We start from the raw sequence: 19136 nt of genomic DNA, 5'->3' as shown, positions 1-19136 counted from the left end.
CTACCGAGAGGCCAACGGCGCCAGCGCCCACGACGATTATGGAATCCGATGTGGAAACCATGATGGAAAAAAAAAAATTCAATGTGCATTTGCTTATTTGTGGGCTACTAAGTTGATATAGTATCCCCCCCCCCCCCCCCCCCCCCCCCCCGCATTCACCCCGAAAACAATTATTTTCTGAGTTGGAGTAAGGAAGATAAGAGCTGAGGGGAAGCTGTTGCTGATAGTCGGGAGGACTTCCGGTGTTTCTCCAGTTTGATCTTTCTGGAATTCTTATATGTCCTATATTTCCTAATATCATCTCTGTCTTGTAGGCTTACCTTGAACCCTTGAGCTGATCTCTACAAAGCTGCTGTTGACTCGAACACTTGGAGTCACCTGGAATCGATGTATCCCTTTCAGGGGACTTGAACCAGGAGAAGCAAATGATCATTAGCTGGTGGAGAAAAACACACTCGATTGTCTTGGAAAATCTTGAAATTTCTTCAAATCTGCTGAACCTCATTAAACTCAAGCTCATGCGATTCAATTCGAGCGGGGCATCAATTCTCCACACTCGGAAGCGTCCCCGATGTGCTCCAAAATTCAAAACTTGTCTTTTGTTTTCACTTCCTTCTCACAACTTACTAACTTCTTTGATTTGAACACTCAATCATGGACATTCAAAATGGAACCCTTTGCATTCTTGGTTGTGGTAAGGGCGCAGACCCGCAAGCCAAATACATCAACTGACGCTTCTAGGAAACCTGGGAATTGCCATCCTAGACGGATTGGTCAATGCACCAGCAGAGAAGTCCAAAGAGCTACCGTTTGCTCGATACACAGCATGCGTGCGTAGTGAAAACTCAGAGAAGAGACTATCCGAGCGATTTGCCACGTCCTTGGACATAATAACCATTTCTCGCGGCAACAACGTGCATGCCGTACAAAGCGCCGATGTGATTATTCTAGGCGCAGACCCCGCCGATATCGAGGCCGTGCTGACGCAACCCGGGCTCCGCGAGGCCTTAACCGACAAGCTTATAATCAGCATTGCAGCCGGCTGGACACGACAAAAGCTGGAAGCTACAGTCTACGGCAGCGCAACCACTGCCGATAACACAGCTGGCAGAGCTTGGGTGGTACGCACATTACCCAACATCGCGGCCCAGGTGTCTCAATCACTGACGGCTATTGAAACATCGGAGCCTGCATTACCGGTCCGGTATCTCCAGATAACGACGTCGATCTTCGAACAAATCGGCAAGGCAGTACACGTTGATCCGAGGTTAATGAATGCTACAACTGCCGTCGGGGGCTCAACGCCAGCTTTCTTCGCTGTGATTTGCGATGCAATGATTGATGCCGCAGTGGCGGTTGGTATGCCACGCGACCTGGCTCATACCATGATCTTTCAGTCGATGCAAGGGACAGCAACGATGCTTCAGAGTGGCATCCACCCGGCCCTGCTGAAGGATCAAGGAACGTCTCCCGAAGGCTGCACGATTGGCGGGCTGATGGTGATGGAAGAGGCTGGTGTGCGTGGTCATGTTGGACGGGCGCTTCGGGAAGCTGTTACTTTGGCTCGGTGGATGGAGACGACACCCCATGTCAATGACACAAGACATTAACCTGCTATCTGGGGGCCAACTGGCATTATCACAGAGGGTTTCGGGGTTCCTGTTCCTATCATTCGGACGGAACCCAGCCGCAGCCTTCATAACAATTCATAAAATAAGCAATGCATCCAACAAGGAAATCAACCCACTATATTCAATCGCAGTCTATCAAATCTTGGGTCAACCACAGATCTCCTTGGAGATATCAAGAGCATATTCCAGTCCCGTCCTCGCGATAGCGCTTCAAATCCTTCTGAACTATAACATTAAAAAACATTGGAATATCGGCAACGACTCCTGATTCCCATATTCTGAGAATGTGACTATACCATCCAAAGCTATCTATAATGAAAGAAATCCGACACGTTAACCCTTTTCTACTTATTGCAGCATCGGGAAATCCAAACCCTGGGTGCAAATCATTCGTGTGCTCCAGTTGTTGAATGGGCATCCACAGAAGTAACCTGGCACCACCAAATGGGGATCGAAATCCACCAAACCCATCGCAAACTCTCTTAATAAGTGCTGAGCACCTTCGTCATCTGGAGCATTTTGCAAATAATGCATCAGTCCTTCCCTGGCCGTGGCATCTGCACCGCTATTAGCAAGGTTTGCAAAGTCACTGACACGGTCCAGCAGCCACTGGTCACATGCGCTGAAGATAGTGGTTGGAACAACCAAACCCCTTATACAACCAAAACTGCGCAGAAGACCTCTCAGTCGGTGTCATTTCCTCCAAGTTGCAAGATTAAAATAGTAGGTTCCTCGCCACTTTGCTTTTACAAATTTTTTTGGAGACGTCTCACGGCGGGTTCTAGGTTGAAATTGAAAATGAAAAAAAGACATCAAAAAATCTGGACTCATGCAAACAGAAAAAAGAACCCCCTTTATTCTTCCATTGCAGAGCCAGGCTCTGAGGAGATTTTGGATCAAGTTCAATTTTATCAAAGCGGGGTCGGCCCGTTCCGCAATGCGAACGGTGCTGCAAGTCTACCTACATGGGTATCCCATAAATTACACATCTCAGACCCCAGAAGACAAAGCTCCTATCCAGGTCATCCATGCGGTCTATCACAGGCCTCAGCCGGGGCCAATCCTCCACTTTCGCACGCATCCAACATGACGTATGCATGTTGACGCGATCGATGCCAGAGCCATTTGCACGTGCTCCTACTCGGTTTGGGGAAAACCCGTGGGCCTCGGATGCCTTCAGATACCAAGGGAAGAGGGCTGAGGAGCGCACGAGTACACATCCCGTCTCTTGAAAATGATAACCTGGGTTGCGGCTGCGGCATCCAGGTTGATATAGCTCATACTATCTATCCATGACAAACGGCGACTCTCAGTGTATCAGAGGTTATGTGATTGAGATTACTTTGAACACAAATCTTGATTTCTTCTTCATGAGGAGTTCGATCGTCACATAGGTTGACCCTGCATGATGCTGGCGGACGGTAGATCCATTTTCTCCTAAGCCAGAATTGATGAGATCTTCCAAACACAGACTGATGCTAGATTCAAAGAGTCTACGAGCGAGTTTGATATGGTGGCATGTGCAGAGCTTACTTGACTGGAAGAGTGGATGTGCCTGGAAGACATTCTCCTGGAGGAATTTTGAAGTCTGGAACATTCAATTTATTATAAACAAAATGAAGACTTTGGAGATCCGGTGTTAGCTCGCAAGATCCGACCCGTGGGATGTTGGCCTGAGGCAGGCATGCAGGCATGCAGGCACAACAGTCACATGACCTTGTCATCCCACTTTTTGCCTGATAAATCAGGCATCCTGCAACATCATCCCCCACCTCGGTCCCTCATTTTGGGCCAATAGCCTTGGAACACAAATGAGACTCGTCTCCAAGAACCACCGAGAACAACGAGGAACAGCCAGGAATGCTCAATTCGAGCAACTTCTCTTAATAGCCTACCCCCTACTTCATGTGTTGAACACTTCGAGATGACTCATCTTTCGTCCAATTCGTCCAATCCGAATAATATAAATCAGATAACGCTCAGTCTCGGCCGTCTTTCTTGATAATCCATGTGGTTCGGTAGCTTTCTTCGGATCACCTCACTTCTGGCGAGGTAAATCCAGGGCCAGTCCCCACTTCGTCATAAATCCCGATGGGCCGAAATGTGTAAGCCGTACCTCTTAAATACCTATTAGTACAACGCTTCTTCCCTTTCCCCTCTTCTTCACGCATCTACAACTCAACTTCATTTCTTTCTCTCTTCTCTTACTTTCAATACTCAAAATGGCTACCAAGGGTTTCAACGCTGGTGACGCTTTCCCCCAGGACGTGGTGTTCTCGTGAGTTATCAAGTAACCTTATTCAATTGCATCCAGCTGACAGACTACAGTTACATCCCCTGGTCTGAGGAGGCTGGCGAGATCACCTCTTGCGGTATCCCCATCAACTACTACGCCTCCAAGGAGTGGGCCGACAAGAAGGTCATCCTCTTCGCTCTTCCCGGTACGTGACCGCTCTTTCGAAAATTTTCAATCTCCTCCCCCTCCTCTCCATGCCGTCTGCAAGGTTCCCAAGCTGACCCCAACTCCGCTCCACAGGTGCTTTCACTCCCGTCTGCTCCGCCAACCACGTCCCCGAGTACATCCAGAAGCTCCCCGAGCTCCGCGCCAAGGGTGTCGACCAGGTCGCCGTCCTCGCCTACAACGATGCCTACGTCATGAGTGCCTGGGGCAAGGCCAACGGTGTCACCGGAAATGACATTGTATGTGATCCACCGCTCCTCCATTCAATCTCGGTCAATTTCCCAGAACGAATCAAGGACTTGATTGACTGACATGTCTTTTTTTTTTCTCTAGCTCTTCCTCTCCGACCCCGATGCCAAGTTCTCCAAGAGCATCGGCTGGGCTGATGAGGAGGGCCGCACCTACCGCTACGTGATCGTCCTCGACCACGGTAAGGTCATCTACGCTGCCAAGGAGGCCGCCAAGAACAGCCTTGATCTTTCCAGGGCCGAGTCTGTCCTCAAGAAGCTGTAGATTCACCCCTTTGAAAATAGATTTGGGTAAATGGACTGGCGCACTGTTTGGGTGATTGGGAATTCAGACTGCGATGTATGTGTTTTGCACTTATCCAGCACTGTCTCTCTCCTCTGCTTTCAGCGGTTTTCCAAATCCTTAGATCGCCCTGTTGCTTGCTCTGTTACCTGAAGAGTGAAATACTTTTAATGAAGCCACGAGTTCATTCTGTCGATTCTTCTCTGTTCTCCTTATCCGCGTAAATGGTAGATGTTTCACGTTCTTTAATTGCACAGCAGAGATGCAGCCTTAGGAAATATGCGCTGTTGTTTTGATTGGTGTGCTGCTTTGATATTGGACTTGTGCTCATGGCCACTGTTGTTGCTCAATGCCTCAATAGAACATCAAGATCGTCAGCAAGTCAGTTGCCCAGTATCCAAACTTCGGAGTAGAAGAAGTAGTGCCTACTAGATCTATCTTGTACTCAGTAGGCCCTTTCATGGGAATAAGTGAAGCATTTGACCTACAGCCGACTTCACCAATGGTGGATTATGTGGGTAGTGTCAATCGTGTAGTTTCATGGAACCCGATTGTCTAATCAGGTTCTTGAGAGCTCAGTCCTTCCCAGAAAGTCATGGATAAATGCAAACCCCCCCCCCCAAAAAAAAACCGCACAACGCCAACCTCAAAAAATCAAGAATTTCTTGATTTCGACGCCACGGTGACAGAGTTAATCATCTTCCGATCGTCTTTCGTCTGCAAGCCACGACTCAGCCCCCCACCGAGACCACGCGCCAGAGATGCAAATGGCGATGAATCCTGCCACACAGCCAAATCGTGTTCGAGTTGGCCAGCCCCCTTAGGGGGCGGTGGCTCTTTCCGGAAGGGAGCCAAGGCAACAGGCTCAGATTGTCGGCGATGAGAGTGTCTCGCGTGTACAAGGCCGCGCTGGGTGTTGGGTACGTACTCTTTGGGGCCAGGGAATGCCGGTTCCCACAAGGGCATGGGGACATCAACGGAAATGTGCTCGGAGCATTGGCAGCCGCATCCTGTTGGACAGGTTGGAAGGAAATTGTTCTGGCCTGGGTGGTCGAATGGGCTGTCGAATTTATCGGCCGGTCGAAGGAACCAACGCCGATGGCAGTCGAAACAGCTCACATGTCCGCAGCTCAGACAGGGGATCAGCATGCCGTCGACCACCTCGCCACAGATGACGCAAGGTATTCTAGTTGGTAGTGGCTGCCGGGGCTTGCAGTTGGGGCATCGACGACTTGATGGTTTACGTTGGTGTGGCTTGGAGGGGGTATTCGGGACCATGGGTTCTCTATTAAAGATGGAGATTTGCATCGCGTGACCACAACTAACGCAATGGCGCTGGAAGTCGAGGGCTTTGGTGGTTGGCTCTGACTGTGAGTCTTTCAACACGTTGTCATTGGAACCGGTGCTGTTCCAGTAGTGGCTTGAGGTCAAGTCGTCCACTCGATCAGCCACGGCTCCAATCTTGATCACCTCGCTTTGTTGAACTGGAAGGTCCCAAATCGATAATAGATTGGCATACGCAATGCGGTATGACCGATACAACAATTCCTCATCATCTCTGTCAAGAAAGGAGTTTTGTGCTGGTCCGTCACTTTCAAATGCACTTTGGTTTTTGTATGTGACCTTAAATCTTGCGGGTGGTGGTGTAGGCTCAGGCGCGTGGTCGCTTTCAGTTTCGGATTGAGCCTGCGACTAGAGAGCAGCCAAGGTCAGACAGATCAAACTTTACCGGCATTTTAAAACAGGATTGGAACCACTCACCATTTGTCCGGTTGCCACACTCGGACTGTTTTGAGGTGTCGATTTTTTCTTTTCCATTCTACTCACCGGGGGCGACGCAGATGAGGGTCCGAATGTGAATGAACGAGATAACGAGGACGCCAACACCGTTCCAAGCCCAGATCCACTTCGTGTCTGGGATTGCTGATCAGGCGATGCAGCCATGAGGGTGCTGTGGCTTGGATTCTTTCGGTCAGCAGCGATGCCTCGTGGACGGGAGATGAATGGAGGCGTAGTGCCTGTGGAATACGGAGGAGTGGAGTCGAGACGCCAGATATCACTAGACGAGCGTGCTGAAGTCTGAGGCGCGGGCGTAGACTGGACCTCTTTAAGGACAGATGAAGCTGGCGTTGCAACTGGTGGCTTGTTTGGAATTGCCGATGAGACAGTGGAGAAGTCCAATGAGAAATCCTGTTTCCCGGGTGTCTGCGTGGCTTGCTGATTCTCCAAAAATCCCTCTTGATTGGCTTCCAGTAGTACACATGAGAGCATTGCCACCATCTGCACATCACCAATGCGCTCAAAGTGTTTGAAGAGAGCAGGGACAAGCCAATGACTTCCAAGGGGGTGGTCGCCCCAGCGAATGATGCTGCCCTTCAAGTCTCTATACAGCCCATCTCTTCCCAGACCACCAATTCCGCTCCCCTTTTTGTGTTTACGCCTTTGCAACAGCCCTGACTCGGGCAAAGTGCCGGGACTTTTCCGGACATGTAATACCAACTTTATCAGACCCCAGATTTGGGCCAATTCATAGCAGCCAGCGTCAAGGGCAACAGCTGCGTTATGGGCGCATACCTCTGTTCCTTTGCCACAGATGCGATATTGACTCGCCAACTCCCGCTTAACAGGTAAGATATCACTCATATTATGAATAGATACGATGTTCTGTGGTGCCTCTGATTTGACTGTGGCTCCACCTCCAGTCGACCGCTGAGAAAAATCTGTTGACCGCGGCCGGTGGATGCCATAGCTGCCGGTACTGCGCCATGTCCGAGATGCTGGGAAACGTGCTGGCAGCCCAGAAAGGACGTCGGAGGAGCCCGAAGAGCTCGATGTGTCTGAGCACGACTCGTCCGAGTCATCCGAGGTACCATCGTCTGTGCTTGTAATAGTTCCCATTCCGCGTGGGCCGGGTGAGTGGGTATGCAACCGGCCGAAGCCTTCAAAAACTTTATCACCTCTGGACCAACGAGTCATCTCTTTGAAGCCCATGTTTTCGAACAACTCGGCTGACTTATCCTTCTTTGGTTTCGGCGGAAAGAAGCAAACAAGGCGGCCGTCATTTGCCCAAAGCGCTCCGCATGCTTTGGCCACAGGCACCATGACGTTGGCATTGAGAGGACGGAGAAGCTCAGAACTCATCCCCAGCTCTTGGCTCTGGGTCATGCCGACTTCATCCTCGTCGCTGGATTCACCTTCCAGTTCACTGTTGACAGGAGACTTGAGGGTATCGCCGGTTTCACCCAATATCCACGCGATACTGTCCTCCAGGCTGCTTTCGCCTAAAAGATAACGCACAGCACCTTCCAGGCACCCTCGATTTCGGGACATGTAGGTTTCAGCAATTTTGCGCAGTTCAGCGGTAGTCTTCGCAGCCCACTCATCGGTGACGGCTGCCGTCTTTTGGAATGCAAATGTGGGGATAGCAGTCTTGGGATAGCTCATTGGGAACTTAATATCAACTTTCAAGAACAGGGAGGCTCCATCAGCACCCCAGGGTCCGTTGAGAGAGATAGAAATTTTTCTTTGTCGGACATCAACTGAATCGAATGCCACCTTGGTGAACTTTTCGCCGACTTGGCTGATTTCATCTCCCAATGTCTCAATGTCCCAGCCTGAGATCTTCACACCTCGCATCCAAGCAATTGGATTTGTGTCGCCTCTTAAATTTGACCTCGGTTGCATGCCAACTCGATCAATATGGCCTCCCTTTGTCCAACCACGAGCGTGCGGTACAGTGATGGCGTTCATCCCAGTACCTGCCGCACTATTCTGGTTCTGATGCCCAGCGGAGGAAGCCACTTCAACGTCATCGAAATCCAAATCTGAATTCACGTCGCGGAAACTCCGATAGACGGCACCGAGCCGTGTTACAGTTCGTGTGGAAATAAAGGACTTGCCCCTCTCGTACCCGACGCGCGCCAGAATTTCGGGATCAACTTTATGCAGACGAAGTTCCCTGTCTGTTCCCCATGTAACAAGTTGATATTCGCGATGGTCAATTCCTTCCGCTACCCCTCCACGTGGTCTCCACAAGAACTCTTTGACTTGTCCCTTGTGCCCGGGAAAACTATGTACCAAAGGCAAGTCGTCCTCTGGGCTTGAGCCCTCTCCAGCCCGCCGGCTGTAAAGATGAAGGTCATTGTTGCCTCTCTGTGGCATTGCAAGCATGCCCCATCCAAACGGCGTGTTACGTGCCCGCCACACGGGGAATGGTGTATGAATCTGCTTTTCTGGAACATCTGAGTCGGTGGTGTAGTCCCAAAACTTGATGGTTCTATCTAAAGAACATGTTACTAGAGCACCGCGTCGAACCCGATTCCAATCAACCCCATAAATCTTGGTGTCATGTGCTTCAATAGATTTAATTGGGTATGCACCCATCCGGTCATCCCAAATCCGAAGGAACCGGTCATGAGAGCTTGCAATGACATGAGGGTCTTGTCGATTCCATTTAACCTGAGTTGCACCAGTATACCAATCTGAGAATGAGACCGCGGGCCGCGACGGAGTACGTAAATCCCAACAATGCACAAAGCTGTCCACGGAACAGGTTGCTAGGATGTCTGGGTGAAATGCTGAGAAATTTATATCGGTAATTGCTCTAGAATGGGCGTGAAGCACAATTTCAATGGAGTTCTGCCATGTCTTCATGGCCAAATTCCAGACCAACGCTTTTTGGTTGGATGTACTGACAACCCACTGATCGCGCGCAGCGAATGGAGACCACTGGACATCAGCTACCTCCCATGGTGTGTGGTGAGGGAGATACCGCGGCGGGGAATATGGCGAGTCCAGATCGATGACATGTAGACCCTCCTTGGACGCTAGAACGACATCGCGTCCACAGGGGGATATTGACATAGAACCCACCGGTTGCTCTACATGAAAGGAGCTGTCCTCTTCAAACGTCGGGCTCTCCATAGCCGACGTGAGAGGCCTCGGTTCCATCGAGCTAGACATGCTGACTGTGAGTGCCGCTCTGTTTATTCTCCGGTGTTCGTCGGGCCGCGATCTTGTAGGAACCGAGCAGTCAAAGGTCTATCCATGCATATAACGCAAGACCAAGTGTATTTGGTAGTCCTGTACCTCTTCCCATTTTCTACAATGGGAATCCGCTATACCTGTTTCAAGGTTAGATAGGGCTGTTGTATCCTCAACTTGTCGCAAAGGCTGGAGAGTCAGGTTGCGATAACGCGATAAAGACAGAATCGTGGCTGGTGCTGTGGCTGTGGCTGTCGCCGCGGGATTATGACATCACATGATCTCGCATACGGGACGCGAAAAGACCCCGCCATGCAAGGGCCCCTCGGCCGTTTATGTCGAGACCTGGATGTGTTTTTTGTGTTGAATTTTTCTGATTGTATCCTGTGGTCCTAACCTACATCGAAAGTGTACAACTTCCTGGTCTCCATTAGGAATCACCTCTTCGTCTGAAACTACTAAATCAGGTCCACACCCGTGTTGACAAGCCGGCACACCATGGCTTTACCCAAGAGAATCATTAAGGAGACGGAACGTTTGATGGCAGAGCCGTAAGCAGCTCATCTTGCTCAAAGAGTCATTTACATAGCAGCTAACAAGTTGTGCTTGGGTTACAGTGTTCCGGGTATTAATGCTGTGCCCCATGACGATAACCTTCGCTATTTCGACGTCTCAATTCACGGACCTGCGCAATCTCCTTACGAGGGTAGGCTCGCCGCGACAAGATCATCGTGTCAATTGAAGTACTAACTCACTTTCTGCAGGTGGTATCTTCCGACTTGAGCTCTTCCTGCCAGATGACTATCCTATGACCCCACCCAAAATCCGCTTCCTGACCAAGATCTACCACCCCAACATCGATCGTCTCGGTCGTATCTGTTTGGATGTCTTGAAGAGTAAGATGCACCACGATTTGTTCTCAAGGTGTGAAAATCTAACCATGGCTTTTAGATAACTGGTCCCCAGCTCTCCAGATTCGTACAATTCTACTCTCAATTCAGGCACTGCTTGGAGCCCCGAATCCCGATGACCCGCTCGCCAACGACGTTGCTCAAAGATGGAAGGATGATGAGCCTGCTGCGATCCAAACAGCAAAGGAGTGGACTCGGACACATGCTATGACCTAAGTGCGCTAGTGTTATGTGATCATGAAGTGTAGGACAACCCTTTCTTTTGTCATAGCAGGCATTAGATTCCAAGCGTTTGTTATTGGGTAACCTTCTTGCTTTGAGTAGGATTTCATTCTCGTTTCCTCCCATTACCCTTGTCTCAACTCATTCTAGCCTTCTCCACAAAGCGTTGCAGAGAAACAACCTCGTCGAGCGTGTTGCAATTTTCATCACATCCGCCATCACACATCTATTGTGGTCCCTGTGGTGTACTGATCGTATTATCGTTTCCACTGGTGTAATTCCCACCTTGAGAATTGTGTACGTCAACAAGAACAGCCAGCCGCTCTTGCCGTCTCAGGCCTTGACGACACAGGGCTAATAGCCTGTTTGGCTCAATGTGACATTGGGGGCGTCATATGTAAAAGATGGCTGTTTGGGTGTAAAAAAAGGCGGTCAAAGCTTGAACCAGTATACAGAGCACCTCTCCATGTGTAACCAGGGGACTTTGTCTATTCCTAACTTCCAAATCTGATAGAAAGGGCCATTGAAAAAGAGATGTACTCCAACTATGCAGGTTGACACCAAGCCCACATAGTTGTATATGAGGATTTTGCTTGAGCCACTCTACCACAAAACACTTCACCTATAAACGTAGTCCGGATTCAAATGAAATGCGACTTCATCATGGGCCAGGAGCAATTAGTCAGCGAAAATTCCATGTTGCGTTTAGTCATGAACTTGTTAGAAAAACTTGTGCTTTGTTTGTCATTTCGATAATTTAATCGTTTGGACTCGTGGTAATGAAGCAGAGACTAAGTGATAAAATTCAACTGTCCTGGTCAGAGATCATGAGCAATCAAAGCATTGGAGGAGAGATAGATGTCATGTGACGTTATCGATAAGTCGACCCGGAAAGGGCAGAGGCAGTCACGTGTCGCACTTTAGCGAGCGCCCGCACCACAATTGGGTCAGTAGCATCACCGCGATCCACGATTTACGACAACCACTCAACGCCAACCGACCCCCGTCAGCGCATCTCCATCCGTCAAGATGCGTACTTACGACGACGCCTTCAGCGGCCAGAAGATCTACCCTGGCAAGGTGCGTTTGCAGTTCCCGTCGTCGCTTTTGGGAGGAATTTGTGTGCGAGGGAACAACGGCATCACGGATTCGACATTCAAACTTCGATATCTCACTACCGTCACAATTGTCGCACTCTGTTTTAGTCGAACCGCCGCACATGAATTCCGCCGTCTTCTTATTGCTGCTAGAAGCTAATATTTGATGTTCAACGTTTTAGGGCAAGCTGTTCGTCCGTGGCGACAGCAAGATCTTCCGCTTCCAGCGTGGAAAGTCCGAGTCCCTTTTCCTTCAGCGCAAGAACCCCCGCCGCATCGCATGGACTGTTCTCTTCCGTCGCCAGCACCGCAAGGGTATCTCTGAGGTCGGTCGCCCCTCCCCTTGGATTATTGTTAGATTGTGTGGAGGGACCAAAGGCCGAATCGAGTGGTGCTGCGAACCATGAGACGGAGCAAGAGGAGGAATTGTCACGTCACCACCATGATTCAGATCAAGTGAAGGAAAAATGCGACTGCAGATTACTGACCGGGTCATCTTTTTGGAAATATAGGAGGTCGCCAAGAAGCGCACCCGCCGTGTTGTCAAGAACCAGCGTGCCATCGTTGGTGCTTCCCTCGATGTGATCAAGGAGCGCCGCTCCCAGCGCCCCGAGGCTCGTGAGGCTGCTCGCAAGCAGGCCATCAAGGACGCCAAGGAGAAGAAGGCTGCTTCCGCCAGCGCCAAGAAGGCCGAGAAGGCCAAGCTCGCCGCCTCCAAGGGCGGTGCCCAGCGCATTCAGAGCAAGCAGGGTGCTAAGGGCTCTGCTCCCAAGGTCGCCGCCAAGTCCCGCTAAATTTCTTTATGAGATAGTTGGGAATGGAGGTGTTCGGATAGGAGCAGCGCTGTGACGGTTGCGATATGATGGAACTTACGGGCACCGGAGCTGGAGTCCTGTCTGTGAGGACTGGCCTTTGGCCTTGACCTTGTTTCTGGAAATACTTTATGCAATACAATTTCATGCAGAAAAATGGGAACAAAGGAATCAAAAAAAAAATGAATCCCCACACGAGTATCAAAATTATGTTCCTATCCAACCTCCAGCAATGGAACGTTTCTTGCTTTTTTCCCTGAGATTCATGTCCACCAGGCCTACTCATGAGTAGTTGGATATGTATCTCTGTTGGATCTTGTCAACGAAGTAGTCCAGGCTCAGCCTCCAGATCTACAATTGAATTTCATGTTTTGAATTGGTTAAAACTTTTTTTCGTTGTACATGTGTACAAAGGAATCAGTCACTTTGCTACATGGCTTCATTCTGGCAGCTTCAAATTAGATACACCGTTAGATTGAACGTTCCCATAGCTGAACAAAATATGATCTTTCAAGTTGAATGAAGATGATAACTGGTTGTCTAATGCACATCTATATTCTGACCATCTAGGTCTCCATCCCCTCAATGCATTGATTGCAAGCTCTCGAGAAAGCGGAAATCATTTAAACATCAATGGTGTTACAAGCTAAGATGGGGATCGCCAATGACAGAAGCACCATCATCGTGGTCACGATTGGTAGATCAAGTGCTGCCCAGCCCTAAGGCTCTCATGGTGCGCAATTAATTGCCGAATGTGAGGGTGAATGCAAAATCCTACAAATGCCCTGGTTGCTCCTTGTCATGTGCCGGTGGGCCATGCTAATCACGATGGATTAGGGTCAGGTGCAGCTCCGTTTTCTCAAATGCAACAATCGCATACTTTGCGTAGGTTTATCGTGAACAACGGCGCCTCACCGAAGCCTCGCCGGACTAACTGACCCTATTGACCCAAACGCTATATCATACAAACGGCGTAACCAGGTGATTACAAAAGAAAAAGACCAACAATCAAGAATCGCTCAGTAGTAATGCGCCATCTCGAGGCCAGCGCGCTTGAAGCCACACTTGACATAGAACCCCTCATTGACTTCGGAGCAGTCAAGAATGCTCTGTTGACTAGTCAGCGATGACCAGTGACAAAGCACTAGAATCAGGGAACACAAGAGGTAAGTACACATACCTTGTAGCAGCCAACCTGGGCAGCAATAAAATCCAAAGCTTGAATAATTCTCAAGCCAAGCTTCTTGCCCTGCTGATTCTTCTCAACGGCAATGTCTTCAATGTGCCCAACCATACCAAGCGAATGAATGAACTTGCGCTCAACAATCAGACTGCCGGTTCCGACGACTCGATCCGCGCCATCGCAGATCACGAGCATGTAATACTCATCATTGCGCGAAGTAATCCAATCGTACCGCTGGTTCCACGCCTCCTCGGTGATCTCGCCAACAGTTGTCAGCACACGCAACACGTCCAGGTATCCACGGTTGTAGTCTGAGCGGCGCATGGGCCGGATCGTGTAGTCTGTTGGCAGGAGGGAGATCACCTCTGGAGAGATGAGGTTGGGGGGAAAGAGGGGACCGTCGATGAGGGGTTCGACTGCGGTGTCCACCGCGGTGATGGTTGAACTCATGATTGGCTTCGTAGCTTCCGGAATTGTAGTGCTTGCAAGGGCATGTGCGGTCATTTTGAGGGTGAGAGTGGGAGAGTGGGAGTGTGGGAGAGTGGGAGTGTGGGAGTGTAGAGATTGATGGTTGAGAGCAGGTTATTTATCAGGGGTCGGGATTCGCAAGGGAGATCGGCGGCCTTGAATTTGAGCAAGTTAATGTACTCGTTGAACTTTTTATATATAATCGAGGAAAGATACAAGAGTTTTGATGTGGAAATGAAAAAAAGAAAAAGGTTCCAAGATTTTGAGAAAAAAGTACGGAGTACGGAGCACTTGACTATGGAGGGCTCAGGTACAGCCCTGCAGGTGAGACACCGCCACTAAGGGGGGCTTTTCTATTAATACTCTCCATACCAACCGGGTTCTTTTTTTTGTTTCTCTTCGGGATTTTTCTAGTATGTGCGTACGGAGTACTCTATCTGCATTTAAATTTAAAACGCACGTATTGAATGATCTCGGCAACTCCGATTCACTAATGTTCTTGATTGGGTTTGCGATCGAAGATGCTATTTATAGCCCCAGAAGTTGAGATCTACGACATGCAAAAACTGTCTAACGTCACAGAGTTATTAAACATATAATTCTTTTCAGTGTACACATCCTGTCGGAATTGGTCTATGATATCACAGGACAGCATTGCTGTTCATTTATTTCAACTCCTTGGGAGCCAGCATCAGCTCGGGGCGGACGTACTTGTCGAACTCCTCCGAGCTGAGAGCCTTCAGCTCCATAGCGCTCTCCTTGAGAGTAAGGTTCTTCTTATGGGCGTTCTTAGCCACCTTGGAGGCCATGTCGTAACCAATGATAGGGTTCAAGCAAGTCACAAGCATCAGACTATCATGCAGTTAGAATTTACCATCAGAAATGAGGGGGGTGAGGGTAGTTAAGCGCATACCTCTCGTTAAGAAGGGAGTTAATTCGTGACTCGTTGGCCTCGAGACCCTCCACCAGGTGGGTGCGGAAGCTGTTCATGCCATCGGAAAGGATGCGCACGCTGTGAAGCAGGTTGGCGATCATCACGGGCTTGAAGACGTTGAGCTCGAACTGGCCGTTCATGCCACCGATGGTGGCAGCGACGTGGTTACCCATAACCTGAGCACAGACCATGGTGAGGGACTCGCACTGGGTGGGGTTGACCTTTCCGGGCATGATAGAAGAGCCGGGCTCGTTCTCGGGCAGGCTCAGCTCGCCCAGGCCGCAGCGAGGGCCGGATCCAAGGTAGCGCACATCCTGGGCGATCTTGAACAGTGAGGCGGCGAGAGTGTTCAGAGAGCCGGAAGCCTCGATGATGGAATCGTGAGCGGCCAGAACCTCGAACTTGTTGGGGGCGGTCTTGAATTCGGTGCCGGTCAGCTTGCTGATCTCGGCAGCAACGGCTTCGTCGAAGCCCTTGAAGGTGTTGAGACCAGTGCCGACAGCGGTACCACCCTGAGCCAAGAAACGCAAGTGGGGGAGAGTAGCCTCAACACGCTCGATGTTACGGTCGAGCTGGGCGACGTAGCCAGAGAACTCCTGGCCAAGAGTAAGAGGAGTAGCATCCTGCAAGTGGGTACGGCCAATCTTGATGATGTGCTCGAACTTGTCGACCTTCACCTGAAGGGCATCGCGGAGGCCCTTAAGCGAAGGCAGAAGTGACTGCTCCAGCTCGACAACGGCAGCGATGTGCATAACAGTGGGGAAGGAGTCGTTGGAGGAGGCAGACATGTTAACGTGGTCGTTGGGGTGGACGGGCTTTTTGGAGCCCATAGTGCCACCGAGTATCTCAATAGCGCGGTTGGAGATAACCTCGTTGGAATTCATGTTGGACTGGGTGCCGGAACCAGTCTGCCAGACGACCAAAGGGAAGTGGTCCAGCAGCTTACCCTCCGCGACCTCAGCAGCGGCCTGCTTGATAGCCTCACCAATCTTGGGATCTTGAGCAAGTCAATAACCTGGCGGTTTCTAATTTTCCGCGAGAGAAGTTTCACGTACCAAGGCCATACTTCATGTTCACTTCAGCAGCAGCACCCTTCAGGATACCGAAGGCCTTGACCACCGGGGCGGGCATGCGGTCTTGGGGCTGGTTGATGTCGAAGTTGCCGAGGGAGCTGTACTGGTCAGCGACTTCTTTTTTTTTCCATTGTAACGTATCGATTGGGCGAGGGGTCTTACCGCTGGGTCTGCGCACCCCAGTACTTGTCTCCGGGGACCTATTGAGAAAACCATTAGCTCCAAGTCGTACCATTGCTGCATCAATGTTCACTCACCTGGATTTCACCAAAGGCATCGCTCTCAGTACGAGTGTCAACAGACTAGATCACATCAGTTTATCTGACTTTGTTTGTCCACTGCACTCTCTCAAAACAGCATACCATTCTGACAGTAGTTCCAAAGGCTCGCTTGTTGGAAAAAGTGTTCAAAGATTGAAGGCGGGGGAACTGAGTAAATCGGGCATTGGAGCTCAGAGACCGGGTAGCAAAGGGCGACAAAACGTTGCGAGCTGCGGGGGTGGCTCTGGCCGCATGTGTCAAGGTGGCCATAGAGCGCACCGCGGCTCGGGAGGAAATGGGATTCATTGTGCGACAATTGGATTGGTGTACCAAAGAAGGTATACAAAGGCTCACAGCAAGCTTCTAAAGCTTCTATGGGAAGTGAAATTGAGGGTCTCTCTTAAAAGAAAAGTCTCAAATTTGAGGTCAGCTCGACTGTCCGAGTCCCCAGCCGAAATTTCCCGGTATCGGCAAGACCAAAGGGAGACGGGTTGTTCAACCGTGATTCTCGTAATAATCGGTAATCATCGGTAATAGTTGGTATTATCCGGTTTAAAGCTATGACATTGGTTTGTTTACGGTTGAACTCTCATCCCGTGGAGCTGCCGCTTCCTTGTCGCAATCACCTTCTTGTTATATCGCCGATCTCCATCCAGAATTCCATCAAATGAAGCCACCAAACGTGGAGAACCTGCAATTCGGTCTACCTCTACAGATACCCCGCGGCTTGAAGCTTAGCTACATACGCCTCTCCATCGCGCAGCGGATCCAATGCCGCCGTGGACACCAACGCAGGGGCCAAGTTTTGAAAGTTTGGTGTCAGAATGGGCGATATCTTCCAATCCTAGACAAATTGAGCATCACATTTTGCAATTTGTCCATGTCCGAACTCACCTCGTCAGACTCCGCCGGTCGAGGAACTCCTAAAAATGGTCGGTGGAAATAGGCCATGCGTGCTGCTGGTAGCACTGGCGCAAACTCCATCTCCCGGTAGGATTCACAAGGGCAACCGTCTCGGTCAAATTAGCCCTCGGGAGTGAAGACGCTGTGTCAGTCTGTCACCGACACGGTTACGATTTGTAGACGCAGATGTATGTTTGCATTGCGGCAGAGATGGCTAATGACGGCCGAAAGATGGCCTCCAGCTGATGCGCCGCCCACTGTGAACCTATTTGAATCCAGATTGAACTCGGTCACTTTTTGGGTGCGAATCTAGACGTTTCCTCGTCAACACTCGGTTCTTATCCAAGGTTTTGGCATGGGAGATTCCTACCCAATTGAACGCAGTCAAGCAATTATTCACAGGAATAGTCACAGGGATAGGATATTTATGCTCGGGGGCTAGTCGGTAATCCACGTCCAATGCGACAAGCTCCCCGTCAAGACCATGGACAACTCGCTTGCAGAGATCGTGGTCGCAGGCCAGTCCACCAAACATCCACCCACCGCCATGGAAGTTGACATTGGCTGCTCTGCTCTTCGGCTGACCCTGGTCGTCGAGCTGGGGTGCGGGCTCGAATATTCGTATGGTGATCTCCAAGCCATCGACAGGACATTTCTGTTCTGTGGTACGGAAAACGTTGGGGCCGAGGGCTCAGCCATAGGAAATGGTATAACGAGCAGGGTTCTTGCGGAATTCTTCGATCAGGATCTCAGGAGTATGCAGTCGCCAGGTATTAAATGCATTGTAGTATACGACGTAGATTGGGTCTTGCTGAGGGAGCAGCTCCGGGGGGATGCTATTGTGAAGTGGCTGGAAGTGGCTGGACAGCGGTTGGAACCTGAAACTTATGCAAGGCAGAATGACCAGCTACGGCTTGAGAGGTCATACTGGTAACGGGAAGAATGCTCGCTTCCTGGTTCATCGGATGAATGGCTTAAAGAATTGTGTACGGAGGGGGTGTGATCATTGGCTGCCAGCCAATACATCTCAGTAGATATTTAGGAATAACAGCTCGAACATCATCTAACACGTCATGGCTATGCCATTAAGCTACTCCTTTAAGATTCATAATTTTGCCCTATTCAAATATATTTCCTAGGTGTTCATCTAGATGCAACCGGGGACAGATGAAGCGCACCATACAACAAAGGATCGACCCGTCACTAGGCTTTTCCAAATTGGAATATCAATAGAATTTTTGAATAAACGTAACTAGAAATCCAGAGAAGGACAATAGGAGCCATATAGAATAAATCATAAATGTTGATGTAAAAGAAGTAAGGATGGAAAAGGTGTGTTATCTTGTCCCGATTTACATCTCCGTCCATGCTGTATCGGTGCACAGCTGCCTCTTCCAAGAATCTCCCACAACAAACTACGAGCCATCATTTACCCCCAAGGAATGAAGTGCCACACAATTACAACGCATCTTTATTCTCCTGTGAAGAAAGTGCGTTTACAATGCGCGTGAGCAGACCTCCGATGACATTCCATGCTGATGTTAAGAGTTTGATTCTCAAAGATGAAGTCAACAACATATCTCAAAGGCTGCTCTTCAACCACAAAGCTAGAGGGCCATTGATGGCTATCTCTTCATTTGAAATAAGCGCACATGAAGGCATTGCAA

At 49.9% G+C, this 19136-nt stretch overlaps 9 protein-coding genes across 9 annotated transcripts; 6 read left to right on the top strand and 3 right to left on the bottom strand.

Moving 5' to 3' along the window:
* Positions 1–654: 654 nt before the first annotated feature.
* Pdw03_8279 (NADP oxidoreductase, coenzyme F420-dependent) lies at positions 655–1610 on the top strand (the record flags this gene model as incomplete). Its single annotated transcript, XM_014677934.1, has 2 exons — positions 655–694; positions 742–1610. The coding sequence occupies 2 exons, from the start codon at positions 655–657 to the stop codon at positions 1608–1610; spliced, it is 909 nt and encodes a 302-aa protein (XP_014533420.1).
* Positions 1611–2159: 549 nt separating this feature from the next.
* On the top strand, positions 2160–2515 carry Pdw03_8278 (uncharacterized protein; the record flags this gene model as incomplete). The annotated part of the gene is made up of 2 exons (XM_066101914.1): positions 2160–2354; positions 2417–2515. 2 exons carry the CDS (start codon positions 2160–2162, stop codon positions 2513–2515), a joined length of 294 nt encoding a protein of 97 aa, XP_065956997.1.
* A 1124-nt stretch (positions 2516–3639) lies between these two features.
* Pdw03_8277 (Putative peroxiredoxin pmp20) lies at positions 3640–4605 on the top strand (the record flags this gene model as incomplete). The annotated part of the gene is made up of 6 exons (XM_014677933.2): positions 3640–3644; positions 3694–3736; positions 3866–3909; positions 3960–4072; positions 4168–4331; positions 4426–4605. The coding sequence occupies 6 exons, from the start codon at positions 3640–3642 to the stop codon at positions 4603–4605; spliced, it is 549 nt and encodes a 182-aa protein (XP_014533419.2).
* Positions 4606–5277: 672 nt separating this feature from the next.
* Pdw03_8276 (WD repeat protein) lies at positions 5278–9585 on the bottom strand (the record flags this gene model as incomplete). The annotated part of the gene is made up of 2 exons (XM_066101913.1): positions 5278–6315; positions 6385–9585. The coding sequence occupies 2 exons, from the start codon at positions 9583–9585 to the stop codon at positions 5278–5280; spliced, it is 4239 nt and encodes a 1412-aa protein (XP_065956996.1).
* Positions 9586–10104: 519 nt separating this feature from the next.
* On the top strand, positions 10105–10733 carry Pdw03_8275 (Ubiquitin-conjugating enzyme E2 13; the record flags this gene model as incomplete). The annotated part of the gene is made up of 4 exons (XM_014677931.1): positions 10105–10157; positions 10224–10312; positions 10371–10502; positions 10558–10733. 4 exons carry the CDS (start codon positions 10105–10107, stop codon positions 10731–10733), a joined length of 450 nt encoding a protein of 149 aa, XP_014533417.1.
* Positions 10734–11768: 1035 nt separating this feature from the next.
* On the top strand, positions 11769–12630 carry Pdw03_8274 (60S ribosomal protein eL24; the record flags this gene model as incomplete). Its single annotated transcript, XM_014677930.1, has 3 exons — positions 11769–11819; positions 12019–12162; positions 12349–12630. The coding sequence occupies 3 exons, from the start codon at positions 11769–11771 to the stop codon at positions 12628–12630; spliced, it is 477 nt and encodes a 158-aa protein (XP_014533416.1).
* A 1037-nt stretch (positions 12631–13667) lies between these two features.
* Pdw03_8273 (Acyl-CoA N-acyltransferase) lies at positions 13668–14335 on the bottom strand (the record flags this gene model as incomplete). Its single annotated transcript, XM_014677929.1, has 2 exons — positions 13668–13757; positions 13829–14335. The coding sequence occupies 2 exons, from the start codon at positions 14333–14335 to the stop codon at positions 13668–13670; spliced, it is 597 nt and encodes a 198-aa protein (XP_014533415.1).
* Positions 14336–14964: 629 nt separating this feature from the next.
* On the bottom strand, positions 14965–16872 carry Pdw03_8272 (Fumarate hydratase, putative; the record flags this gene model as incomplete). Its single annotated transcript, XM_014677928.1, has 6 exons — positions 14965–15151; positions 15213–16230; positions 16289–16404; positions 16469–16506; positions 16564–16608; positions 16669–16872. 6 exons carry the CDS (start codon positions 16870–16872, stop codon positions 14965–14967), a joined length of 1608 nt encoding a protein of 535 aa, XP_014533414.1.
* A 1081-nt stretch (positions 16873–17953) lies between these two features.
* Pdw03_8271 (uncharacterized protein) lies at positions 17954–18403 on the top strand (the record flags this gene model as incomplete). The annotated part of the gene is made up of 1 exon (XM_066101912.1): positions 17954–18403. The coding sequence occupies one exon, from the start codon at positions 17954–17956 to the stop codon at positions 18401–18403; it is 450 nt and encodes a 149-aa protein (XP_065956995.1).
* Positions 18404–19136: the final 733 nt, after the last annotated feature.

Source organism: Penicillium digitatum, chromosome 3 (genome assembly GCF_016767815.1).
Source record: "Penicillium digitatum chromosome 3, complete sequence".
Taxonomy (NCBI): Eukaryota; Fungi; Ascomycota; class Eurotiomycetes; order Eurotiales; family Aspergillaceae; genus Penicillium; species Penicillium digitatum.
The sequence above is the reverse complement of the archived record's forward strand: the minus strand, read 5'-3'. Positions and strand labels throughout refer to the sequence as shown.